General features: G+C 38.6%; 1 protein-coding gene across 8 annotated transcripts; it reads left to right on the top strand.

Moving 5' to 3' along the window:
- Window positions 1-297: 297 nt before the first annotated feature.
- On the top strand, window positions 298-22,930 carry LOC104600637 (uncharacterized). Of its 8 annotated transcripts, none has more exons than XM_088893748.1 (6): window positions 351-649; window positions 14,250-14,378; window positions 17,614-17,809; window positions 21,464-21,531; window positions 22,158-22,177; window positions 22,617-22,930. In XM_088893748.1, the coding sequence occupies exons 2-6, from the start codon at window positions 14,263-14,265 to the stop codon at window positions 22,682-22,684; spliced, it is 468 nt and encodes a 155-aa protein (XP_088749874.1). In that variant the 5' UTR covers window positions 351-649; window positions 14,250-14,262; the 3' UTR covers window positions 22,685-22,930. The 8 variants fall into 8 exon arrangements, with proteins under 8 accessions (XP_088749875.1, XP_088749871.1, XP_088749874.1 ...); XM_088893747.1 differs by lacking the exon at window positions 22,617-22,930 and adding an exon at window positions 22,311-22,607 and having other exon boundaries at window positions 22,158-22,199; XM_088893745.1 differs by lacking the exons at window positions 22,158-22,177; window positions 22,617-22,930 and adding an exon at window positions 4,163-6,797 and having other exon boundaries at window positions 346-649; window positions 21,464-22,143.

The raw sequence follows: 22,930 nt of genomic DNA on the forward strand, positions 1-22,930 counted from the left end.
CTTGTTCTTCGAAGCATGGTTTTCAAAACCGGACCGGACCGGAAAAACTAAGAACTGGTCACTTGACTGGTTCCATTTTCCCCCAAACTATTGATTTTAGTCAGCAAACTGTTGAACCGACCAGTTAACCATTTGAACTGATTGAACGGTTTTAACTGTTTTCCAATTTTTTTTGTCAAAACAGACTGGTCATTCGGGTCAATCGATCGGACCGTTCGAACCGGTAACCGAACCCCTTACCGGTTCGTTTTTAAAAACCATGCTTCGAAGTTCAAACGTGAAAAGCGATCCAATTCTCTTACCAAAAAAAAAAAAAAAATCGTATATCCTTTTTGTATGATAAAATTGTCCCTTTATTAAATTCAACAAAATCTACCCTTCCTCTTTCCCTCCTGCGTGCGAATGTTTTCTTCCCTTTCGAGTATCCGATCTCTTCTCTCCTCTCTAACCGCTCAAATCTCCTTGCATCTCTCGTTCTCTCGAGTCTCCAATCCTTTCTCTTCTCTGTAATAACTCGAGTGCCCCTGCATCGTTCTCTGCTCGTTCGAGTGAAGCTTCAGCTCTGCGTCTTTTACTTCTTACTCGCATGTTTTAGGGAAGGTCTGCACATTTCGGTTCTCTGCTCGGAGTTTCTCTTCACCTCTGCCTGGTAAGATATTTATTTATTCCCTTGTCAGTTTCTTTCTCTGCCTCTCTTCGCTACTTTTCTGGAATGGAAAATCAATAAAATTTACCGATGGAGGGTTACTAATGAACCCAGTTTCTTTGCCTTGCTTTCAACTAAGAAACTGTGCTTCCATTCCAATGTCGCCGATGGAGGGTCTTTTGTGCTTTCGTAACTTTTATAAGGCAATCATATGACTAATATTGCTATGTGCTTTCGTAACATATTTCGATTTTCAAGTTGCCCACTGAATGTCTGTAATTAGGAATTAACGGTTTTCATGGTGTGGTGACTTTTATTGATTATTATATTAGATATTGACAACTAAAAATAAATAAAAGTTGTTGATAGGAAACCTTTCTCTTCATAACCATTTTAGTGCTTAGTCTGTCTTCCCGTCTCTCTTGAGAACAACCATAGACATAATGCTCCAGTCTTGTTCTGCTTTGTCACAAAGAAAAAAAAAAGGATTTTTCTGGTTTACTTGGCTCTTCAAATTGAACAATAAACTTTATTTTCTCTTCTGATTTGTGGGGATGCATTTGTAGCTTATTTCTTGGAAGCATATCGTCAAGTTGTGAAAGGGGATCTCTTGTTAGAGGTGGAATCAGGAGTATTGGATATAAGGTTATTGAGACAGACCCAACAGAGTATTGTGTGGTTGCTCCAGACACTAACATCTTTTGTGAGGGAGAGTTGGTAAGGAGGGAGGATGAAGATGGGTTAGATGAAGTAGGTTATGATGATGTTAGTGGAGTTAGAAAGCAGATGGCTCAAATACGAGAACTAGTGGAACTTCCTCTAAGATTGGTGCTTTTTTCTTCTATATTAATGGACCAGAAATTATGTCAAAATTAGTTGGAGAGAGTGAAAGTAATCTCAGAAAGACATTTGAAGAAGCTGAAAAGCATGCACCCTCTATTATCTTTATTGATGAAATTGATTCCATAGCTTCTAAATGAGAGAAAACGAATGGAGAAGTGGAAAGGCGGATTGTTTCTCAGCTCTTGACACTTGTGGATGGATTGAAGTCCCAAGCACAAAGAAAGAAACTGTCAGTTGGCCCCTACATCTTAGGATTTAGGGTTCAGAACCTTTCTCGATTTTTGAAAACCAAGAAAAGTTACCGAACTCATATATGACCAAATTAGAAAGAAAAATTGTCACCTTGGCCATTAGTGTGAAGGTATGCATCATATGGATTATTCACCCAAATAAATAGATGAGTTGTTTCTTTCCTTCTCCAAAAAACTCAATCAGAGCAATGAATCTGTCCTTTGTATTCCATCTTCTTTCTACTAGGTACCTTCGATCTTGTTGTTCTTTAGAGCTCTTCCATTCTGTATGTTTGCCTGACTGTAGTGCTCCTTCCATGAACAGTTTGAACCACTCAACCACCTCAATACCTACCAGCATAACCATGGCTTTCCTCACTTCTCTGGTCTTCAACATTACATTCCCTTTTACTTTGAACCTCTCAAAGAAAAAGTTTTTAGCTTCAGCCTTCAGAAATCTTCTCCAGGTTGCTTTCTACATAAACTCCATTTTCCTCAAGAAATCTCCCTCACAGCATCCCCGTATACAAATAGAAATGCTGTATTGGTAGTAATAATTGTTTATAAGCATTAATTCATGGTTTTGTGATGAAATATGCTACATAGAATCACGAGGGCAATATTGGAATTTAATTGAAAGTAAGGACTTTTCTTACTAATGTTACCAAATCCATTAGTCTCTTTTTTAAAAATAAGGAGCATTGATAAATGATGCTCACCAAACACCAAAAATTGACTTTTAAACAGAACTTTTTAAATCGGACCTTTTAGGAAGTCCAATAAGTTACCTAATCACAACCCCAAACACAGCCTTAGTTCTCTTTTTGAGGTTTTATTTTTGATAAGCCAGTTCTCTTTTTTAGGTTGAAAATCTTTGTGTAAACATCAAAGGAATAGTGGTTTAATTTTACTTTACCTCTTCTCTTATCTTTTAATGAATGAAATGATACTTTACCTCTTCTCAGAAAAAAAAGACACATCAGATACTAGTTGATCTCATCTTGGTGAGAGATCTGACTGGAACCTTTTACTTGTGTGTATTATGTTATGAGGACAAGCCACTATGTTCCTCTATATATGAAACCATATCATTCTTTTCTTAGTCTCTGGTGTCCATATCCAATTGAGGGCTTCATTTAAAGAAAAAGGGGTGGGAGTTTGCTATGCTAGACTACAGGATTCTAAAGTACTTTGGATGACAATCAGCTAGAAAAAGAGCTAAGCTACTTTGTCACTTACCAAGGAAACAATGCAAACCAAATTTAGGATTTGGATATAAGTTGACCCTAGCAAAAATGGTTACCAGTTCATCCATTTCAATGGAACAATAAACAACCTCATTAATCTACTAACAGTTTCTGACTTTTGAGGTGGGAAAAATTTCTGAGATTGAGATAGTTTCACTTCCTAATAAACATGAATTTGCTAAAAATCATCACTAACCCTGGACATTATACTGCAAGTACCAATTAAAAGCAACAAAATGTGAATGGTTCATTAACATTTAAGGAAACCCCAAAAATAATGGGGAAACATAGATCACCGGACTGAAATATATCAAATCAACAACAAAAAATGTTCAGAATCTCCAAAAACCAACAGTGAAATGGAAATAAAACCAGTCCTGTTGATAAACCAGAAATACCCCTGTTAAACAGGTCAAAGCTGGTTTTTTGAGAAGACAAGATCGAATACCCCTTCTGAGTTTTCTTTGTGCCTGTGGATGGATGAAACCTGTTCCTTTACTCATTTTGCTTGGATTCTGAGGAAGTGGAAGAGGAAATCAGAGATGATGGCTTGAAACGAACACTGATTTGGAGAGGAGAGAGATTGTGGGTGGTGGAGAAGATAGAACTGCAGCCAAAAAACGCCGCTATCCACACTAGAAGCTGCTGTTTCTCTGCAAACAGAGGAAATGGAGGTGGGTAGAGCTGAAGAGTTGATTGTGTTCAAGCATTAAACCCTACTCTAAGTGACGACCCAATTATCACCCTCAACCAACCCAACCTTAGCCCTTCTCTATGACCTAAATGGATTACTTGACCTACCTGCCTGTTAAATGGTTGGGTTGCAAGTGGCTGAGTCGGATGGGTCAAAAGTTGCCACCCCTGGCCTTGGATGGACAACAAAAAGCTGCCAAACAATCAGATGAATCCACTCTCACCTTCGTTCTTTCCTCAGCTTCTATAGTATGATCTTAGGAAATTCTTCACCCAAATTACCCGTAAGAATGTATATAGCTCTTTCAATCATTGACTGATTTTCCATCCAAGTCTGTAGCTACCTTTTGTCATGACAGTGCAATAACACTAGCTAGGCACATCTCTGTTTCTAATAGCTACTCTGTGGGCTCCCACCCTCTCATTGCTGTCAGTTGGTTGGAAGTTCAAATCATTATGAACTATATATATTTGCTCAATTAATGCAGTTCTGATGTTCACAGGACAAACTATTCTTGTACTTTTTGCTATATTATAGCATTACAGCAAAGACAAAGAAAAAAAGGGAGAATGCACACTTGATTTCAGTTCCTCTGAGAAGAGCTGCCGGGAGGGAAGTTTCACTGGAAAATGTGCAGGTGTGGGAGAGGAGTGGCAGCCATTGACTGAAATAGGGCTTCAAAATGCAAGAGAGAAGAAAAATAAGGCTATTTGAAGAGTTATGGGCAAAATTGCGTTTTCCAAAACAAGGGAAGTTGGAGGGAGAACTTGAGAGAAGCATACCTGATAAAAATGACAGAGATAGGATTTCAAACCTTCTCTAGTTTTATGTTAAGCAGAGACAGATAGATAGCCTTTGGTTATCATGTGATTTGTATGGATCTGCTACCAGCACCATGCACATTGCCAAAGGGAGAGGGAGAAAGAGCAAGAGAGAAATATTTGGTTCTCTGGGTAATCTACGAATTACTTTAACCTCCCCTGTGTTTTAGTCCCTGCAAAAACCTCCCTACCTTTCAAATAAATATATAAACACACCCCTTCTGTTAAATCTCCTACAATGGAAGTCTAAAATGATGGCAATACCGAGATGGAGTCCGAAGGCTTCTCACCGGTGGGTAAGTGGCGAAAAGCTCTGAGAGTGAAAAGGAAAGAGATACTATTGGAGGAGATCTTCTACCAAAAAGATTTCACGATAAAGATAAGAGAAGGCAGGAGAGGAACGATTCTGCTAGTAGGCGGAGCTGTGCCTTGGTTTCAAAGTTTTCTGGATGGAGTAGTCCATGTAAGCTGGTGTGAATCCTGGATTGCTTCTTTCAAATAGCCGCGGAGAGAGTATGTTGCAGAGAGAAGGAAAAATGCCAAAGGCTGGTTTCTAATGTTGGAGGAAAAGTTCGAGAAGAAGAAGAAGCAAACCATCATTATTCCTGAAGGCGACAAGACACAGGGATGGACTGAGATGGCTAACATACTACACATGAGACTAGCCAATAAGGAGTTGATGACGGTGAAGACATAGGCAGAGAAGGTAGAGGGTGGACGCAACAAGAAGGAGGAAATGATCGAAAGAAGGAAGAAGCTGGAAAAGTTGGGTTTAGAAGAGCCGGCTGAAAGTCAAGATAACCCAATGGTGGGATTCACAATGCCAGAACCAAAAGTTTCAATGGTAGGGGAGAAAGGAGCATGGGAGAAGAAAGTAATCCTCTCTACAACGAAAGAGGTCAAAGATTAAAGGGTTATTAGAGGAGGTGACAAAGAAACTCAGGCTTCACCGAACTGTTATTCTAATACCTTTCAATGAAAAGAAAGCAGTTCTAGATGTGGGAGAGGAAACAGTTGAATTTACCATTTTGGTAACAAAGGAAGGAATTGTGAGAATCGAAAGATGGTGTCCTCTGGCTAATGAGGTGACCTCTGTCGATGGGAGCTTCAAACTGAAACTGCTGGGGCTACCCTTTCATTTATGGCAAAAATCCATCTTGGGCAAGTTAGTTCTGGCGATGGGTGGTGTTCTCTTGTTGTGCAAGACCTTAGACTTGAGAGCAGTCAATCTAAGGGTAGCAGGTTTGAAGCTGGAAGCCGTTTCAAGAACACTCAATCTATGTGCAGAAGGTTACTGGTACAAGATCTGGGTTGTCTCAGAAGTTGAAGCGTCATAGTGGTATGGGAGGGCGAAGCTCGAATAAGATGATGACGTGGCAAAGTGGGTAACACTTGGCGAGAAGAAGGAGAAGATATATGGACACATCTACATTTTGGGGAGGAAGCCTCTTCTATAGAAAAGAAGAATTTTTCTTTGGAAGCTGAAAAGTCAAGTATGAAAAGCCGAGCAACCTTTATGAAAAAGTTTTCAAATAATTTTAAAAATAAAAGGAACACTGTTGCTGGTTCATCCTATACAGAAATGGTCAAATGGGGAACCGGTCAGACCAGGGGAGGGGCCACTTAGAGCTGGTTTCGAACACCACATGATCCGCTAATACTGTTGGCTCATGTCACTAATACTGGGTAGGTCTGGGTCGAACCTCAAGGAGAACCATGGTGCTACTGTTGGCTCATGTGACTCTTTAAGTGGTCACGTGAGTCGGGTATCAAAGGAGGCGATGGTAGACCTTAGTAAGGGTCTATCTTCTTCTCCATAGGCGCTGAAACCAGATGCAAGTGTACAGTTTGAAGGTGGACAGAACTCTTCGAGGCAGAACATGCGATGGCTTCCAGTTGTTAAAACTAGAGAAGGCGACCAAGAGAAGAGGGGAGAAGACAAACCAAATCCAAGATACACCAGGAATAGCAGAGATGAACTTGAAGGAGAAGATGACGGCTGGGTAAGCTGCGATCTATCAGAGGATGACATAGAGACGGATTGGGAAGCAGGAAGCCAGACTGATGACCATAAAGAACAGCTGGAAGACACTTTTAGCACAACTATTATTTTCTCTAAGAACGTAGAAGAGGCTACCGAAGTGCTGAAACCATCTACAGACAGTGGGATGATTAACGAAGCCGAGCGCTACTTGGATGCCAGGGAGGAAAATCGAACTTCAGGTGAGAAGGATTCAGGCCAGAATATGAACGAGGGGCAAGGAACTAGTGCGAAGACAACAGTTAATCACCAGATCTCAAACATGGATACATCAGGTGGGGATGAACGACAGAGCCTTGGAAGTACTAACAAGGGTGAATTAAGTCTAGGTTGTGGCCTGCAAAGTCATTCTCTGTTGTTGACTGGTCAAACCCATTTGATTGTTGATTGTCCATTCCTTCCAGACCCAGGTATGGTTGTGTTTTCGGATTTGGTTACTAACGCCCACTCTGTTCATGATGTCTGTCTCCTAGATTTCAGTCCTGCTTCCTTGCCGAATACCCTTGGATTAGAAGCTGATAGAGGTGGTGTTGGTGTGGAGATACTTGAGGGGGGTGAGAGGGAGCTGAGGGTGTGGAACTTAATAATAAAAGAGTTGGATAATTTGACTAGGGTGGAAATGGAGAAGGAGGAGGTGATAGAGAGGAAGAACAGTGAGTCCAAAATAGTTGAAGGAAGGGTGGAGCAAGAGAAGGAAAGCAAGGGGCACAGAGATGATGGAAATAAACAGACTAAAAAGGGAGATGAAGAAGAGGACTCTCTAGCTGAATTTGTTGAAAAACTAGGGTGCAAGGTGAAAAATCTGAATGAGCTGAAAAGGTATTTGGAGATTAAAAATGAAGTTGGGAAAAGGAGGAAAAGAAGGCTAAGTGAAGTTGAGAGGCTGAAATTGGATGTGGAGGGGGACAAAGAATTTAGTGAGAGGAAGGGTAGGGCAAGAAAAGGAGGTTCTTAGGAAAGAAGGTTTAGGAGAGGGGCACACTATATTGGAGTAATGAAGATTGTAAGTTGGCATGTGAGAGGCTTGGGGAATGCAAGAAAGAGAGCTTTAATAAAGGGGGTCCTAAGGAAAGAAAACCCATATATATATTTTTTTTAATCCAGGAATCTAAACTCATGACTTTTGATAAAAGGTGGGCTAGAAGTGTGTGGAGAGCAAATGGATTGAGTTGGGTAATGAGTCCATCTTGGGGTTCATCTGGAGGGATAGTCACATTATGGAAGGATGAAGTGTTGGAAGGAGTGGAAGAATTAATGGGAAGATTCTTAGTCTCTGTCAAATTTAAGCAAGTGACAGATGGGTTTAAATGGGTCTTAACTAATGTTTATGGCCCTACTGGCTACAAGCAAAGGAATGATCTGTGGGAAGAGTTGGAAGACATTAGAGGTCTGTGGGATGGGCCTTGGTGTTTAGGAGGGGATTTTAATGTGATCAGGTTCAGTGCTGAGTGCAATAAGGTAAGACAAAGGAGTACTACCAGTATGAGGAAGTTTAACGAGTTTATCAATGCCTTTGAACTCAAGGAACTAAATCTCTCACATAATAACTTCACCTGGTCTAATCTCCAAGTTGATCCAATTTGCTCCAAACTAGACAGATTCCTATTTACAACAGATTGGGAAGAGCACTGGGAAGATTTGGTGTTAAGGGCCTTGCCGAGAGTTACCTCTGATCATTGGCCAATTATGCTAAGCAAGGCAGATTTTGGAAATAGTGGTCTGTCCCCTTTTAGATTTGAGAATATGTGGTTTCTGCACCCATTTTAAAGAGAAAGTGAAGCAGTGGTGGAATGAAATTAACCTGAGGGAAAACCGAGCAGGAATGAAGTTCCACTGGAAACTAAAAGAGCTGAAAGTCAAAATTAAGGAGTGGAATACTCTTCACTTCGGGAGGATAGAAGAAATGAAGTAACGGTTGATAAGCCAAATTGAGGAATTAGATGCAAAGGAAGAACTGGGATGTTTTGGGGAAAAGGACAAAGAGGTGAGGTGGGAGTTGAGGAAAAATTTGGAGGACACAATTTTTAAAGAAGAAATTAGTTGGAGGCAGAAATCCAGACACAAATGGGTGAAAGAGGGAGATAGGAATACAAAATTCTTCCATGCTATAGCTAATGGCAGAAGAAAGAAAAACTCCATTTCTAAGTTGGTGGTTGATGGTACAATTTTAACCCAACAGAATGAGATTGTTGGGGCCTTTGTGGAATACTTCAAATCTATCTTTCAGAAGGCCTCTAAACGAGAGATTAAGGATCGATGGGTTGGATTGGCCCTGGCTCCCCAATGAATTGATTGAGTGGTTGGAAAGAGAGTTTGATTTGGAAGAAATAAGGGATGCCATCTTCTCTATGGATAGATCTAAAGCCTCGGGCCCTGACGGTTTCACGATGGCTTTTTATCAAGACTGTTGGGAGATAATTAAGGCTGATATCCAAAGTGTTTTCTCGGAATTCTTTGAAAGAGGGGTGATAAATCCAGGCCTGAACTCTACCTTTATTGCCTTAATTCCAAATAAGGAGGGAGCTTGCCACCCTAAAGAGTTTAGACCCATCAGTTTGGTAAATAGCCTCTATAAGATCATTGCTAAGGTGTTACCCCGTAGAATTAGTGAGGTGGTTCCCACAATCATATCCCCCAATCAAGGTGCTTTTGTGAAGAATAGACAAATTGTACACCAAATTTTAATAGCAAATGAGAGTGTAGAGGATTTTAAAAGAAGAGGGAAGAAAGGGATGGTATGCAAATTGGATCTAGAAAAAGCTTATGATTTGGTTTATTGGTCCTTATTGCAAAAAGTACTAGAGTCTGTTGGTTTTGGGCAAAGGTGGTGCAAGTGGATAAAAGGGTGTAATAGAACGTGCCACTATTCTATACTAGTGAATGGCAGAGTGACAAATCATTTTCCATCTACTAGGGTTATTAGGCAAGGGACCCCCTCTCCCCCTTCTTGTTTATCTTGATTGCTGAAGTGTTAGGGAGGCTTATTGAGAAAGCAGATGCTAGAGGATTGGTAAATGGTTGGAGAGTTGGGAGGGACAGGGTTCCAGTCACTCATTTACAATTTGCAGATGACACAATTCTGCTTTGTGGTGGGGAGGAGGTTAGGTGGGTTAGTAATTTAAAGATGGTAATCAAGGTGTTTGAACAAGTGACTAACCTCAAAGTAAACTTTGATAAGAGTTCTGTGATTGGCATCAATATGAGTGTTAGAGAGGTGGAAGAAAGGGCCCAAGTTTTGGGTTGTGGGATTGCTCAATGGCCATTGAAATATTTGGGGCTTCCACTAGGGGATAACCCTACCAAGAGGGGCTTTTGGAACCTGATGATTGATAGATTCACAAAAAGACTAGCCTCTTGGAAGAAAAACTACCTATCTTTGGGTGTAGGATAACTCTGATAAAGTCAATCTTGGCAAACCTTCTGATTTATTTTTTGTCTGTGTTTAGAATTCTTGAGGGAGTATGTAGGATTCTGGAGAAATTAATGAGAGATTTCTTATGGGAACCAGGGGAGGAGAAAAGGGACCATAGAGTTAGGTGGGACTTGGTTACAAAAGCCAAAAATGATGGTGGCCTGGGTGTGGGTAACTTAAAGAAGAAGAATGAAGCTCTTTTGGGGAAATGGTTATGGAGATTGAATAAAGAAAGGGAGAATTTGTTGGCTAAAATAATCCTAAGTATTCATGGGCAAGAGGTAGACGACTGGGACACGAGGATCTCATCTAGGGTTACAAGGGCGTCTCCTTGGAAGTCTATTCATGCCATCCTTCCTTCTTTTCTTCCTTTTATCAGGTATGACCTTTGTTTTGGTACGTCTGTGAGTTTTTGGGAGCATATTTGGGTGGGAGACATTCCTTTGAAAGAGCAGTTCCCCTCTTTGTTTTCCCTCTCAAGGTTTAAAAATGAGCCTATAGCTACCATTCTTACTTCGTCTGATTCTGCAGTTAATTGGAATCTGGGTTTTAGAAGGGCTCTCAGAGATTCTGAATTGGATTCCATCTCTAACTTGCTTAAGATTTTGGAGGAGGTAGTTATTGACCCCTCTAGAGTGCACAATAGGGTGTGGTCTCTTGTTCCGTCGGGTATTTTCTCTTGCTCTTCCTTTTTCAAAGAATTAACATAGTCCAATCCGATCCTGGGTTCTCCTTTCCCAGTCTCGGAAGTTTGGGGTAGACCAATCCCTCCCAGAGTAGGTGCCTTTTGCTGGGAAGCTATCATAGAAAAGTGTAACACTTGTGACCTACTTCAAAAGAAAAGGCCTAAGTGGTGTTTATCCCCGCACTGGTGCATTTTATGTAAGAAGAATGGTGAGAGATGTTATCACTTATTAGTTTGTTGCCCCTTTGTGAGAAAATCAGCCCCCCACAAGATTGCCCCCCACAATGTCCCACAACACATCCCCGCCATGTATTGGTAACATCTCCCAATGATGATACCAGAAATTATGATGTCATCATCGGGAGATGTTCACAATGCACGGCGGGAATGTGCTGTGGGACGTTGTGGGGGGCAATCTGGTGGGGGGGGGGGGGGCTGATTTGAACTCGTATCAGAAATATGGTGTTGGTTTTTCTCTCTTTGGTTGCAGATGGACCCCCCCTCCAAGTGTGCAGAGCTTATTTAGTACTACATCAGTGAGGGGTTTAAAATGTGGAGATGTGCTAGAGCAGCTGTTTGCTGGAGTGTGTGGGAGGAAAGAAATCAAAGAACTTTTCATTAGAAAGAAAAAAGCAGGGAAGCCATCATCGAATTAATATATGTTAGGGTGGTTCATTGGGTCAAGTCTATGAAGATATTTGAAGGTTGTTCAGCAGGAGACATCATTCGAAAGTGGGAAGAAGTGGCCGGTCTGCTCCCTTGACTTCTTCTCCCAATCCAGCTTGGACTCAACCAGCTTTGGGATACATTAAATTGAACTTTGATGCTAGCAGTGAAGGAAATCCAGGTCCTTCAGGTATAGGTGGAGTGTTCCGGGATGAAGAAGGTCGAATTATTGCCATGTTCTCAGCACCTATAGGCTGGGGGGATTCATTGAGAGCTGAAATTTTGGCAGCTTTGGAAGGGATCAAAAGAGACAAGCAGTTGAAAATCAGAAATCTGTTGGTGGAAGGAGATTCAAGGTTGACAGTTAACTGGTTGCAGGAGGAAGATTCTAGTCTGTGGAAGTTCTCAAATGAAAAAAAGAAAATCAACCAGATTATTTGAAACATGCAAATTCAGGTTCAGTGGGCCAAGAGGTGTGCCAATTCTATGGCAGATTTTTTGGCCAAACAAGGGGTGGGAAGAGCAAATCTTTTTTGGGCTGTGTTGTAATATGATCCTTATTGTTAGGGAGGGTTAAGTGTTTTTACCCCTCCCTTTATACTGTATCTTTCTTTAATATTTTTTAATAAAAGTTACTGTTATTGATCAAAAAAAAAAAATGATAGCAATACCCTTAAGGCAAAAACTTTGCCATACAGGTGCAGGCTCTAATTCTCAACCTGACAGTTCATTCAGATGGATCCCTAGATCTGAAAATGCTTTGGAAGATTCATTAACTTAGGGTAACACAGAAAAGCTTCTATGGGTAATGCCTGGCTGGGGAGTAACTTGCAATCCTTATCTAACTATCCTTTGCAGCCTTTGGGTTATTGGTTCATGCTGTCTAGATTTTTGGATAGTATGGCTTGTCTTGGAATGAAATCAACACTGTTAATTATATAAGAAAATAGTATTTTAAATACATTCATTTCAATAGTTTCAAAAATAACGCAATAATATTTATTTATCAAAAAATAACGCAATAATATAGTACATAATTAATAGAACAATTTCATATCTTTTTTCTTGGTAGTATCATTAAAAACAATTTCATATGAAATTCATTGTTATCAAACGTCCAACCAACCATTGACTAGTCAGCCGAGGGCTGGACCAGCTGCATCCTTGACTAGTTGGTTGATGCTCATGATGCAGTCACCTTGAACAACTACGCACCAATTAGGTCAACTAGTAGATTAACAACTCAACTGCAGAGTCATTTTAAATCTTTCTTTGTTTATTTATATCCCTAATTAAAACTTTAAAACAAGGGATAAGTGATACATAGATAGAGAATGGAGTGTATCAAAAGATTTAAAACACATGCTAATAAGTTGCACCCATAGCAAAACCAGCAGCAACCCCAAGATTTATAATTATACACATGCCCCAGAAAACTTGCATACAAGAACACAGGTTGCCAAAAGTTGAAGTTTCCTCTAAAAAACTACCCAACTGAACTCTTATTTTGAAAAAGCACTGAACCAACTGCAAGGTGCCAACCCAGCTGGTTGGTAAGGTCTCCTGCTGGTCGTAGTGGAGACTTGGGATCGAATCCCATCTGCACCTGGGTTGGGGGATGATCTACGTTGTGTAGCCCTTCAACAGAAATTAAAAAAAAGGCATTGGGTTTCCTGTATTGCCTTTTTTCTGAATTAATAAATTATCTTCATTCATCAAAAAAAAAAAAAAAAGAACAATACATCCTCAGCAAAAGAAAACACAGTGATAGTCTAATCAATCTGGACTGGACCCTCTTCAAACACAAAGCAATGCCATCAATTCTTTTCTCTTCCACCCCTAATTCTACATTTCATCTTCTCTTCAAACCTCAGAATGTCCTAGGGGGATCCCTTCCCAATCTCCCTCCAACCTCCGCTGGTCTTCCCATCTCGAGCTACATGGCTCAAAACCTTCAGTTAGTGATTTAAAAGGCATGCCTGAGGCGCACAGGTGAGGCGCATTTTAGGGTATGCGCCTCATCTAGGTCCTAGGCGCAGCCCTTTCAAAGGCGCACCAGGCGTGCGCCTAGCGCCTCAGCCCAGGTGTGCCCCCTTTTGAAAATTTGACGCTTTTTTGGCATTTTTTTTTGAATTCTCTGACATTTTTTTTTTTTTTGTATTTTTGCGCCTTGCTTCAAAAAGGTGCACGCCTCGCCCTGCGCCTTGTGCTTCAGGCACAAATTGACCCCTGTTCCTTGCGCTTTTAAAACACTGCCTTCAGTACACCACTCTAAAGACACTAAAGATGTCCACCACAAAATTTTCATGGTTCCTCCTAGCATCCATGACACATTCATCAACTCAAACTCTTGTATCTTCTTCTTCCTTCCTAGAAAAGGTGGCTGTGGCAAAGCTTTCTCCACCTAAGAAAAACTGAGTGAGTTGGACACTTCAACTATCCCAACTTCTTCAAAAAAAATCCCAACTTACTACTTGATCCACCAGGAAATCTTATCTATCCAATGCATCTAATCTTATGTGGGATGTATGTATCATTTAAGCCCCGTTTTGTTTGCAGGCATAGGGGTCTGGAATTGGAATCGAAATGGGCTATTCCAATTCCAACTGTTTGGTTGGGCGGAAACGAAATCCCGTTCCCATTCGTGGTGGGATGGCATTCCCTCATTTGAGGGAATCGCCATTCCCTCCCCCTCCATTGGGAATGAAATCCCATTCCTGGTGATTCCAATTATCATTCTCGTTCCTCTCTGAACCAAACTGACTATGGGAATAGACCATTCTGATTCTGATTCTGATTCCGGCTGTGAACCAAACGGACCCTTAATCATCTTTTGTGTACTGTAAATACCATTTTTTAAAGACTTTAGCTATGGTTTCACTTGATCCAAGTTAGCTAATATTTAATTCATATGAGTGTGTAATTTTTTTTATTTATTTACTAATATTAACTGCTTTTACACAGATAAGCAGAAGTAATGGTGGGACATGAAGATTCAGGGGCTTCCAAGAAAAAATCTACTGATTCTTCAAATGATTTACCAACCTTCAATGCCGAGAACTTGCAAAATAACACGAAAATAATCTACTATAGGTTTGTACTTATGCATCAGTATGTGTTAATGCCTTTCTCGTTTCTATTACTTTTACCACTCAAATAAAAGGTCTAATCGTCTTTTACATGAATATCCTATGTCTGCTTCATGAGAAGGTATTTTCAAAGGTGGAAGTCATTGAATCATCTATTACATGAGAGTTTGAGCAATATTGTAATATTACTAGTTACAAATTTGGGTATCACATCTGGACTTTGCAGGATATGGTAACTTTCTATTGAAGTATCACATGGGTATCACATGCCTTACTACCTATATTTGAAATATTACATTTAATATTGCTGTTTGTTTGGTTTCTATTATGTTTACTTTATTGCTTTATTGATTTTGGTTGGTAATGAGATTTATTAGTAGGGGATAGGAATGATGCATGGGTTGATCCAAGAACTATGCTTAATTATTAGTTTAATTGTTTTTTTTTTTTTTTCAAAATGGACAATTGATTAAGAGAGGTTGGTGGATTTCCTTCAATTGCTATGGGGGAGATTGTACTTGTTTGCACTAGCCTGTGGAAGAGAGGCTAGATTATCCTTGTTAACATTAACCTGGTTTGTTCTAGAGACTTAAATTAGTGAAAAATATTAGCATTGCTATGGGAAATGTTTAGATTTACCAATATTTAAATGAGATTAAATTAATGAAAACAAATTTCAAAAGCTCTTATAAAAAACAAATATCAAAACCAATAACTTTGTATTGTTTTATATTACTTTTACTTATTTCTTAAATTTATTAACTTTATTATTGTTAGATAATTTTGTATTAATTTTAAATGAATTTTGAATGGATATTAGTTTTTAATTTATTTTATTACTTTTTATTAATTTACTTAATTTTACTATGTTTAATTAATTTTCATTATTTTCAAATGGAATGTAAATGGATTATAATTTTTATGATATTTTATTTGTAGTAATTAATTTTAAATTTTCTTATTGAATAATGTTAAAATGTGATATTTTTATTATATATAATTAATTAAAATTTGTTAATAGTTATACATTTTTGTTAATAATTGTAATTAAATAGAAATATATTAGTGAATTTTAAATTATAATTTTAAGTCTAAAATGGAATTTAAATGGGTTATAATTATAATTTAATGTAATTTTATATTTCAAATTTTTATAGTTTTGTTATTGAGTAAAGCAAATTATATTTATTCTGAAATGTAATTTACTTGATTAATTAACTTAAAAATTAATTATCTTTTAAATGGAAGTAGGTTACTTAGCATTGATAAAAAAAGTAGGTTATTTAGCCTAATAATCTACCATGGGTTATAAATTATAAGTAAATAGAATTTATTTTTTATTATGAAGTAAATAATAATTATATTAAGCTAATTCAATGTAATTAAGTTAATTATATTAGAAATTGTGACTTGATAGAATTTTATTTTTTGTGGAGGGGTTGGGAAGAGGATAAGAAAATTCACCTGGTTAGTTGGGATCAGGTCTGTTTGCCTGTAAAAGGAGGGCTGGGAGTAAGAAAACTGAAGACTTTTATTTCTGCCCTCCTAAGTAAGTGGATTTGGAGATTTGGCTCTGAAAGAGATGCATGGTGGAGATCTCTTTAGCTGCTAAATATGATGTGGACTGGGGTAACTGGAAATACTTGGACCCTCTTCAGACGTGGGGCTGTTCCCTGTGGAAGGGTATTATGAAAGGTTTCCCCTCTTTTTCAGAAGGTCTGGAATATAAAGTTGGAGATGGTAAGAGGCTGAAATTCTGGAAGGACCCCTGGTTCTTTAACACCCCCCTTGCTGAGGTCATTCCTAACCTCTGTCAGTGTTCCTCCTTCCCTGTTGCATCAGCCTTTGACTCTTTTGAGTGGGTGGGTGGTTGTGCTGTTTGGTGTCCCCTCTTTAGAAGGAACCTCCATGACTGGGAACTGGAGCAGCTGCTGGAGTTATTACAGCTGTTGCAAAATCAGCATATTTCTGTTAATGTGGAAGATGAGTTGAAGTGAAAGTGGAGTGGAGATGGTTGCTTCTCAGTTAAATCTATGGCTGAAAAGCTAAGTCAAGGTTCTAATACGGGGTTCCCTAGTAAGCAGATTTGGGTTTCTACTAGTCCCTCCAAGGCAAATTTTCTTGTCTGGGTGCTGGCTCTAGACAAATGTCTGTCAAAACTCAAAAACTACTTTGATTAGGCGTGGGGTTCAGATTCCTGATCTGAACTGTGGGTTGTGTGACACTGTGTTTTGGTTCAAGAATCTGGTGATCATCTTTGCATCCATTGCCCCATGTCTGCTAAGCTATGGGAGCACTTCATCAAGTCAGCCGGCATCAGCTGGGTTATGCCTCGGTCTGTCAAGGAGGTTCTGTGCAGTTGGAAGCTTTCTGGTCTGAGTAAAAAGGGGAAGCTGGTCTGGAAAACAATTCCTGCAGTTATTCTGGTCTCTGTGTGGTCTGAGAGGAACAGTCGTGTTTTCTGCAACAAAGCTAAAGCCCCTGAATACCTGCTTAAGACTGCTGTCAACAGACTTGCTTCCTGGTTATCCGTAATTTCAGACTTTGAAAACCAGAATGTATTTCAGCTTCTTGAATCTCACCCCATTTGGACTTTGTAAAATGGTGGTCTTCCTGGTGTTTTCCCACTAGGTTGCTGTTGTATTGTATCTTCTCTCATCAATAAAATTTTACATTACCTTTTCAAAAAAAAATTATAACTAAATGTAAATATATCTAATAGATTTAAAATTATAATTAAATTGAAATGGATATAGATATAGATAGAGTTAATGAATTTTAAGAAATCTAATGGAGTAAATGAGAAGAAGGATAATTAGTGGCATGAGTTATTGTAGGAGAAAGAGTTTATGGCATGATTAATGAGTAGAGATAATTGGAGGAGTTTATGAGAAAGAGTAGAGAAAGTTAATGATGAATTAATGGGAAAAGTCTTAATGTTGATTGGTTACTTGAGTTATTTTGTTCAGTTTTAAAAATAGAAAAATTCAAAAAACCAGAAAAAGCATGGACATCCTTGTGCTTCAAGTTGTAATGGTATTTGTTACTTTTCATGTCACCTATATTATTTTTATTTGGAAAGTTCGTATGTTATTGTATTTTAAGTTGTGTTGGGCATCTTATAGTTTTTCTTTCTTAGCATCTTTCAACATGCCATTATTCACCTTTAGTGATGTTACATCTACATTTTTTTTTTCATTTCCTATTTTACTAAAACCTAAATCCATTTATGTTTGCAGTCGAACATTTTTGTCAATCATTGGTGGCGTAATTGCTGGCATTTTGGGATATACTGGCTTGACTGGATTTGTCTTCTATTTCCTTATCATGGCCATTACTTCTCTGGGACTTGCAGCAAAGGCAAAATTCTCCATTCATTCATACTTTGATTGCTGGAATAGACTCCTACTTGATGGGTTTCTTGGCGGGCTTTTGGTATGTATGGCTCTTTTTAATAGGAGTTATGATTAACTTTTAGGTTATTATTTATTGTATCCTTTTTTTAACCATTGTTATATACTATTTAGCTTTTGTTTACTGATAAAAATTGTAGCTTTTGTTGGTACATTTATATATTGTGGTATACACTGGCATCCCCCCATGATTTAGTTGACTGCAAAAAATAACACATCTATCTTGTCGAAGTCCAGTCCTGCATGGCATTCTCATCATTGGGATTGGGAGTGGTTTTTATTTCATTCAATAAACAAACTTGTTCAAATAGAGTGATATTTAACATTCAAGACTCAAAGAACAATATTTCCTCCAAATCTTCACCCTCACATTGCACGTTGTACCTAAATTCTTGTAAGAGGCAATTAGAGCTGAACCAAAACAAGTAATAATTGACAAAAAACTGAAGAGAAGAATGAAAGAAACAAGCTTGTTCAAACAGAGTGATATTTAACATTCAAGACTCAAAGAACAATATTCCCTCCAAATCTTCACCCTCACATTGCAGGTTGTATCTAAATTCTTGTAAGAGGCAATTAGAGCTGAACCAAAACAAGTAATAGTTGACAAAAAACTGGAGAAGAATGAAAGAAACAAGCTCAGAGAAAGAGAAGAGGGAGATGGAGAAGAGAGTTAATCGATCCTCTATCTAGTCCCCTAAATTCTTTTATTAGATCTAATCTGATATAAAGGGACAAATACATAGATGCCCTCAGTAGTGCGGCTAACTTAAACACCATAAAGAATAACTAATGGAAGGCCCATAACAATGAGGCCCACTAAGCTACAAGAGGACCTAATAAAAGAACAAAAAGAATAACGATTGAGGCCCATCCAGCCAGTCTCTCTTCATTGCAAGAACCTTTGTGTAGGAATTAAGAAATGGTTTACTTTTCCTCCTTTCCTGGCTCAACAGCAATTGATTGGATCCAAAGCCTAAACTTGAAACATGCAAGCACCCTCTTCAGCCCAACTCTTTTATCTCCTTATGGAGCACTCTCCTAATCAAATTAGGAGATTATCCAAATCTAATTTAGATCTGAACTCTATTAAGAGATGAGCCTTATCCTCTTAAGAGGATGGATGCTCTATACCCATTTCCAAACCCAGATTTGGCCTAGAGCAATTGTCATGTGACAGCTTACTTAATCTTAAGCCTGACGACCCAAGATGTTGCATGGCCAACTTAGGCCTGATTTGTATGGCATGGGACCCCAGAATGACCTCACATAAATCCACATGGGTTGGGGGATCTGAAAGTGATCTTGTCATGGTGTCCAAACCTCCCTTTAGATGAAACTTTTATCTTAATTGAGATTATTTGCACTGAAATTAAAGGCATGTTTTGGGTGGCCCCATTTGCTTCATCCCTGACCCTAGATAACCTTGCCTCCACATCAATATTTTCTCCATGTTTACCATCTCAACATCCTTCATTTACAGTGAAGATGTTGATTCTCGAAACCTATCCCTGTTGAGGATGGAGTTTTCTTTCATAGGAGGGTTTATATGTAGGCACATTACATTTCCCTCAACAACTTAACAACTTTGATCCTGGAAAGATATGAGAGGTGCTGAACATGAAGCAGCTTTCTGCTGTTTCAATGTGATTAATTGAAGTTCTAAAAGAAACAGATGAACCTTTCAAATCTTCACTGAATATCATGAAAACATCTCCCTCATCCCAGATCTTTCTCTGTCCGAACTCCCAACAAGCACACAAGATTTATCTTCTTGCAGGACAAGCACCAACAATCAACATTGATGAAGCCTTGGCATGCATTTCTAATTGCTCTGCAAGAGGCTACACCAAGTTTGAATATGATGACCTAGAATGTGATTCATTTTCTGTATTTTTTTTTTGAGAGAAGGTAAATTATAATTGTATTAAGACAAAAGTATAAGGTCCTTTGTACAATGAGAAACTGCCAAGTAGGACCTCGGAAAAAGTCGACCCTCAAAAAAGAACAGTCAAGAGTATTGCCTTTAAAAACATTATCTATAGACACGAATTTCTAATAGCGCCTAAAGCCAAACTGATGGCTTTGGCTTCAGAAGTTGCTGTTTGCTCAAAAATTCTATTGTTCCTCGTACCATAAAGCCCACAGGATTGCCAGGGGAATGGCAGACCAGCATACTTTCCCTCTCTTGGTCAAACCAGAAATGTGCCATTCCTCCAACAAAGCTTTCACTGAAACGGGCATGCACCAGCTCAGTTTTAGAGCCTCCAATGCTACCAAGGAGCTGGGTGGGGACTATAATGAAGTTTTGGCATGACATCTGTTGTGATACTTTTTCTGACAAAAGGTTGCTTTTTGTAAAGCCTGCCTTTAAGCTGAAAGGTTATATATTCACTTGTACAGCCTCAGTGCGCATGTGGTTTTTGATTATTAATGAAATGTATACCTTACCTTCAAAAAAAAAGAAGCTACTAAGGAGCTCCGAACGTCAAGTGCTTCTTCTCATACATAGGAAAGTTTCTGGGACCATGGAATGCAACAAGTGCTTCCCCTTCCCCACACACTCTCCAGAAATGACCATCTAGTGAAGCTTCCTCATTTATCTACTCATTGAACATAAAAAACTGTCATACAATGGGACCAACATCTTTCATGTGATATCAAACGGAAATGTTGATTGGCTGGACCACTGGAGAAGAGTTTATAAAGACTAAAACATGTTAAAGTTTGAAAAAACATGGCATGAAATCCCTCCTAAATGGGCGATTAAATGATGGAAGTCAATGAGGCTCAAGTGGCCAAACTCCAGAATGAACTCTACAAATAGGATTGAGGCTTTCTTTTTCAGGATTCCAAGACCAAGAGTAGACCATTTGCATTGGACTCTTGGGATGTCTCTGGAGATTAAAATTCCAAGAGAGTATTCCATGGAGAGGAGAGGCAACATTAAGGACTTTTGTATGTCTCTCAAGCAGCAAGAATAGATTCAGTAAAAGGAAGAGAAAAAAGATCAAACTGCTTCCAGTTGTGCTTATTTGTCAAGAAAAATTAACTGAGAGAAGTGGCTAAGTGGATTTTTGCATATGGTTTACAACGTATTTCTAAAACTTTTACTAGAAAACTGGCATGATTTTCCTTGATATTTTTGTCCTGCAATATCAGTATTTCCCTTTGACTTTGTCAAAATCCTGTGAGACCCACAGACTCCCAATGACTCCAAGCTTGCTCTTCCTGATTAGGTTCTAGATATCGAATGCTTTCTTAAGAAAGTCTTAGAGATCCAAGGAAATTTATTAGGGTTATGGGAAAAAGATCAGGGTTTGTGAGAAAGCTATATTTCTTGATAGTGGTAGCTTGTTGGAAATATGAATCACTCATTCTTGTGGATACCTAGGATTGAGGACAGCCTTGCTAATATGCTAACTGGGGAAGGGATGCAGAAAAATGGTTTGGACTGGGTCTGCCAGGCCCTTAGAAAGATTTGTACTGATATTGTTTTCATCTGTAACACAACAATTGTCAGCTCTAAGCTGTTTGTACTCATTTGCCATGTGGTTCTTCATGAATTGTATGGTTTTTTCCCAAGAATGAATGCATTTCTTGTTATGGTTTCTTGCAAACAAAATGGCTAGAAAATTCACTCTGCTGAGAAAAAAATGCTTCAAATCTTCAACAGGTGATTTTCTTACCGATGGATGAAGCACCAGGAGGTGTTCAGATGGAAAATGAGGATTTTCTCATGGGGTTGGTCCTTCCAGAATGTCACCTCTTTGAGAATTCTCACATTGCATCTTCTATTCCAGATGCAACAGTTGATAAGAGTGATTTCCATGTCTTCTTTCCTGGCTAACAATCAACTAAATCATGCCCTTGATCATGCTACATCAACATAAAGAAATTAATGTTCTTGGCCTTTTTGAGAGTACACACTGCCTTGAGCATTTTCACCACATCATTTATTGGTTGTCAATTGCTAATCTAGTTACATATCTGAGAAGTCATTTTGTTGTCAACACTATTAACTGCTACAATGAATGATGTGTAATCTTTATGAAACTGAATTCTAGTTTGTATTCTTCCTCACCCAAAGAGCGAACCCCATATAGTTGGGATAAGGCATGATGATGATGATTCTTCCCCACCCAAAGTTTGTTTGTACTCTCCAAGCAGTGGGGGGTTGAAATCCTGTGTTAAGAATTGTTAGAGTTACTTTGTATTTGTTTCCAAGTGCATTGGCATCTTTTTGTTCTCTCTCTCTCTTGCATGTATGTCTGGTCATTTTTAAGTCATGGTTGTTGAGGCTTTCTTTATTGGTATTGCTACAGTTGTAGTAGTTCTATATAACTGACATTATCTTTGTATGTTTGCAGTCATACGTTTTGTTCTGGACGTATCCTTACCATAATTCAAAGGTAGTGTGATCTTAAAAAGATGATAGTTCATTATGTTAAATAACATATCAGAATAAAGAGTAATACTAACAATTTTACTTATTGATAATGAAACTACTTTAAACAAAATAGGATTTGGGATATGCCTCTACTGAAAAGGTATGCTAAATCAACCTGTTATTGAAATATTGGAATAAGAGATTGATGCTTTACCATTCAGTGTAACTCCATAGCCCACCTGTTATCCAATTGGCAAAATGGCTTCTCATTTATTGGACTACTCAATCAGAATTTCCATGGGTGGGATGGCAAGGAGTTAATTTTGTTCATGGTCCTCAACTACTGGGTGGGACTCAAATCATATAATTCTTATTTCTTCTTTCTCCTTACCCTACTTTTGAAAATTAATGCTCTATTGATTTTCCTTAATGCACCAAGTTTTGCATATGACATTGTCCATATATTCTGAGGGAGCATCTGCAATAGAAAGGAACCACACACTGTGATGATGATGATGATTGAACCCTGTTGTTGTTACTGCCTGCCATTATCTGCTTTCTTTACCAGCAGTGCGGGAAGGATGGTGCCTTCTAAGACCTTTCTGTGGTTTACTTTTCAGAGTACTTTGATGGTTGGGAGCAGTCTGTGTACTCTCCAGATTTTTCTTTCTTTTTATAACTTTGGAATTATATTCTGATTATTTCAAAATCCACAGTATATTGGCTTTTCCTAATTGATTAAGAACTTTAATC

The sequence above is a fragment of the Nelumbo nucifera genome, chromosome 8 (assembly GCF_055504915.1).
Source record: "Nelumbo nucifera cultivar China Antique chromosome 8, China Antique-T2T, whole genome shotgun sequence".
Taxonomy (NCBI): domain Eukaryota; kingdom Viridiplantae; phylum Streptophyta; class Magnoliopsida; order Proteales; family Nelumbonaceae; genus Nelumbo; species Nelumbo nucifera.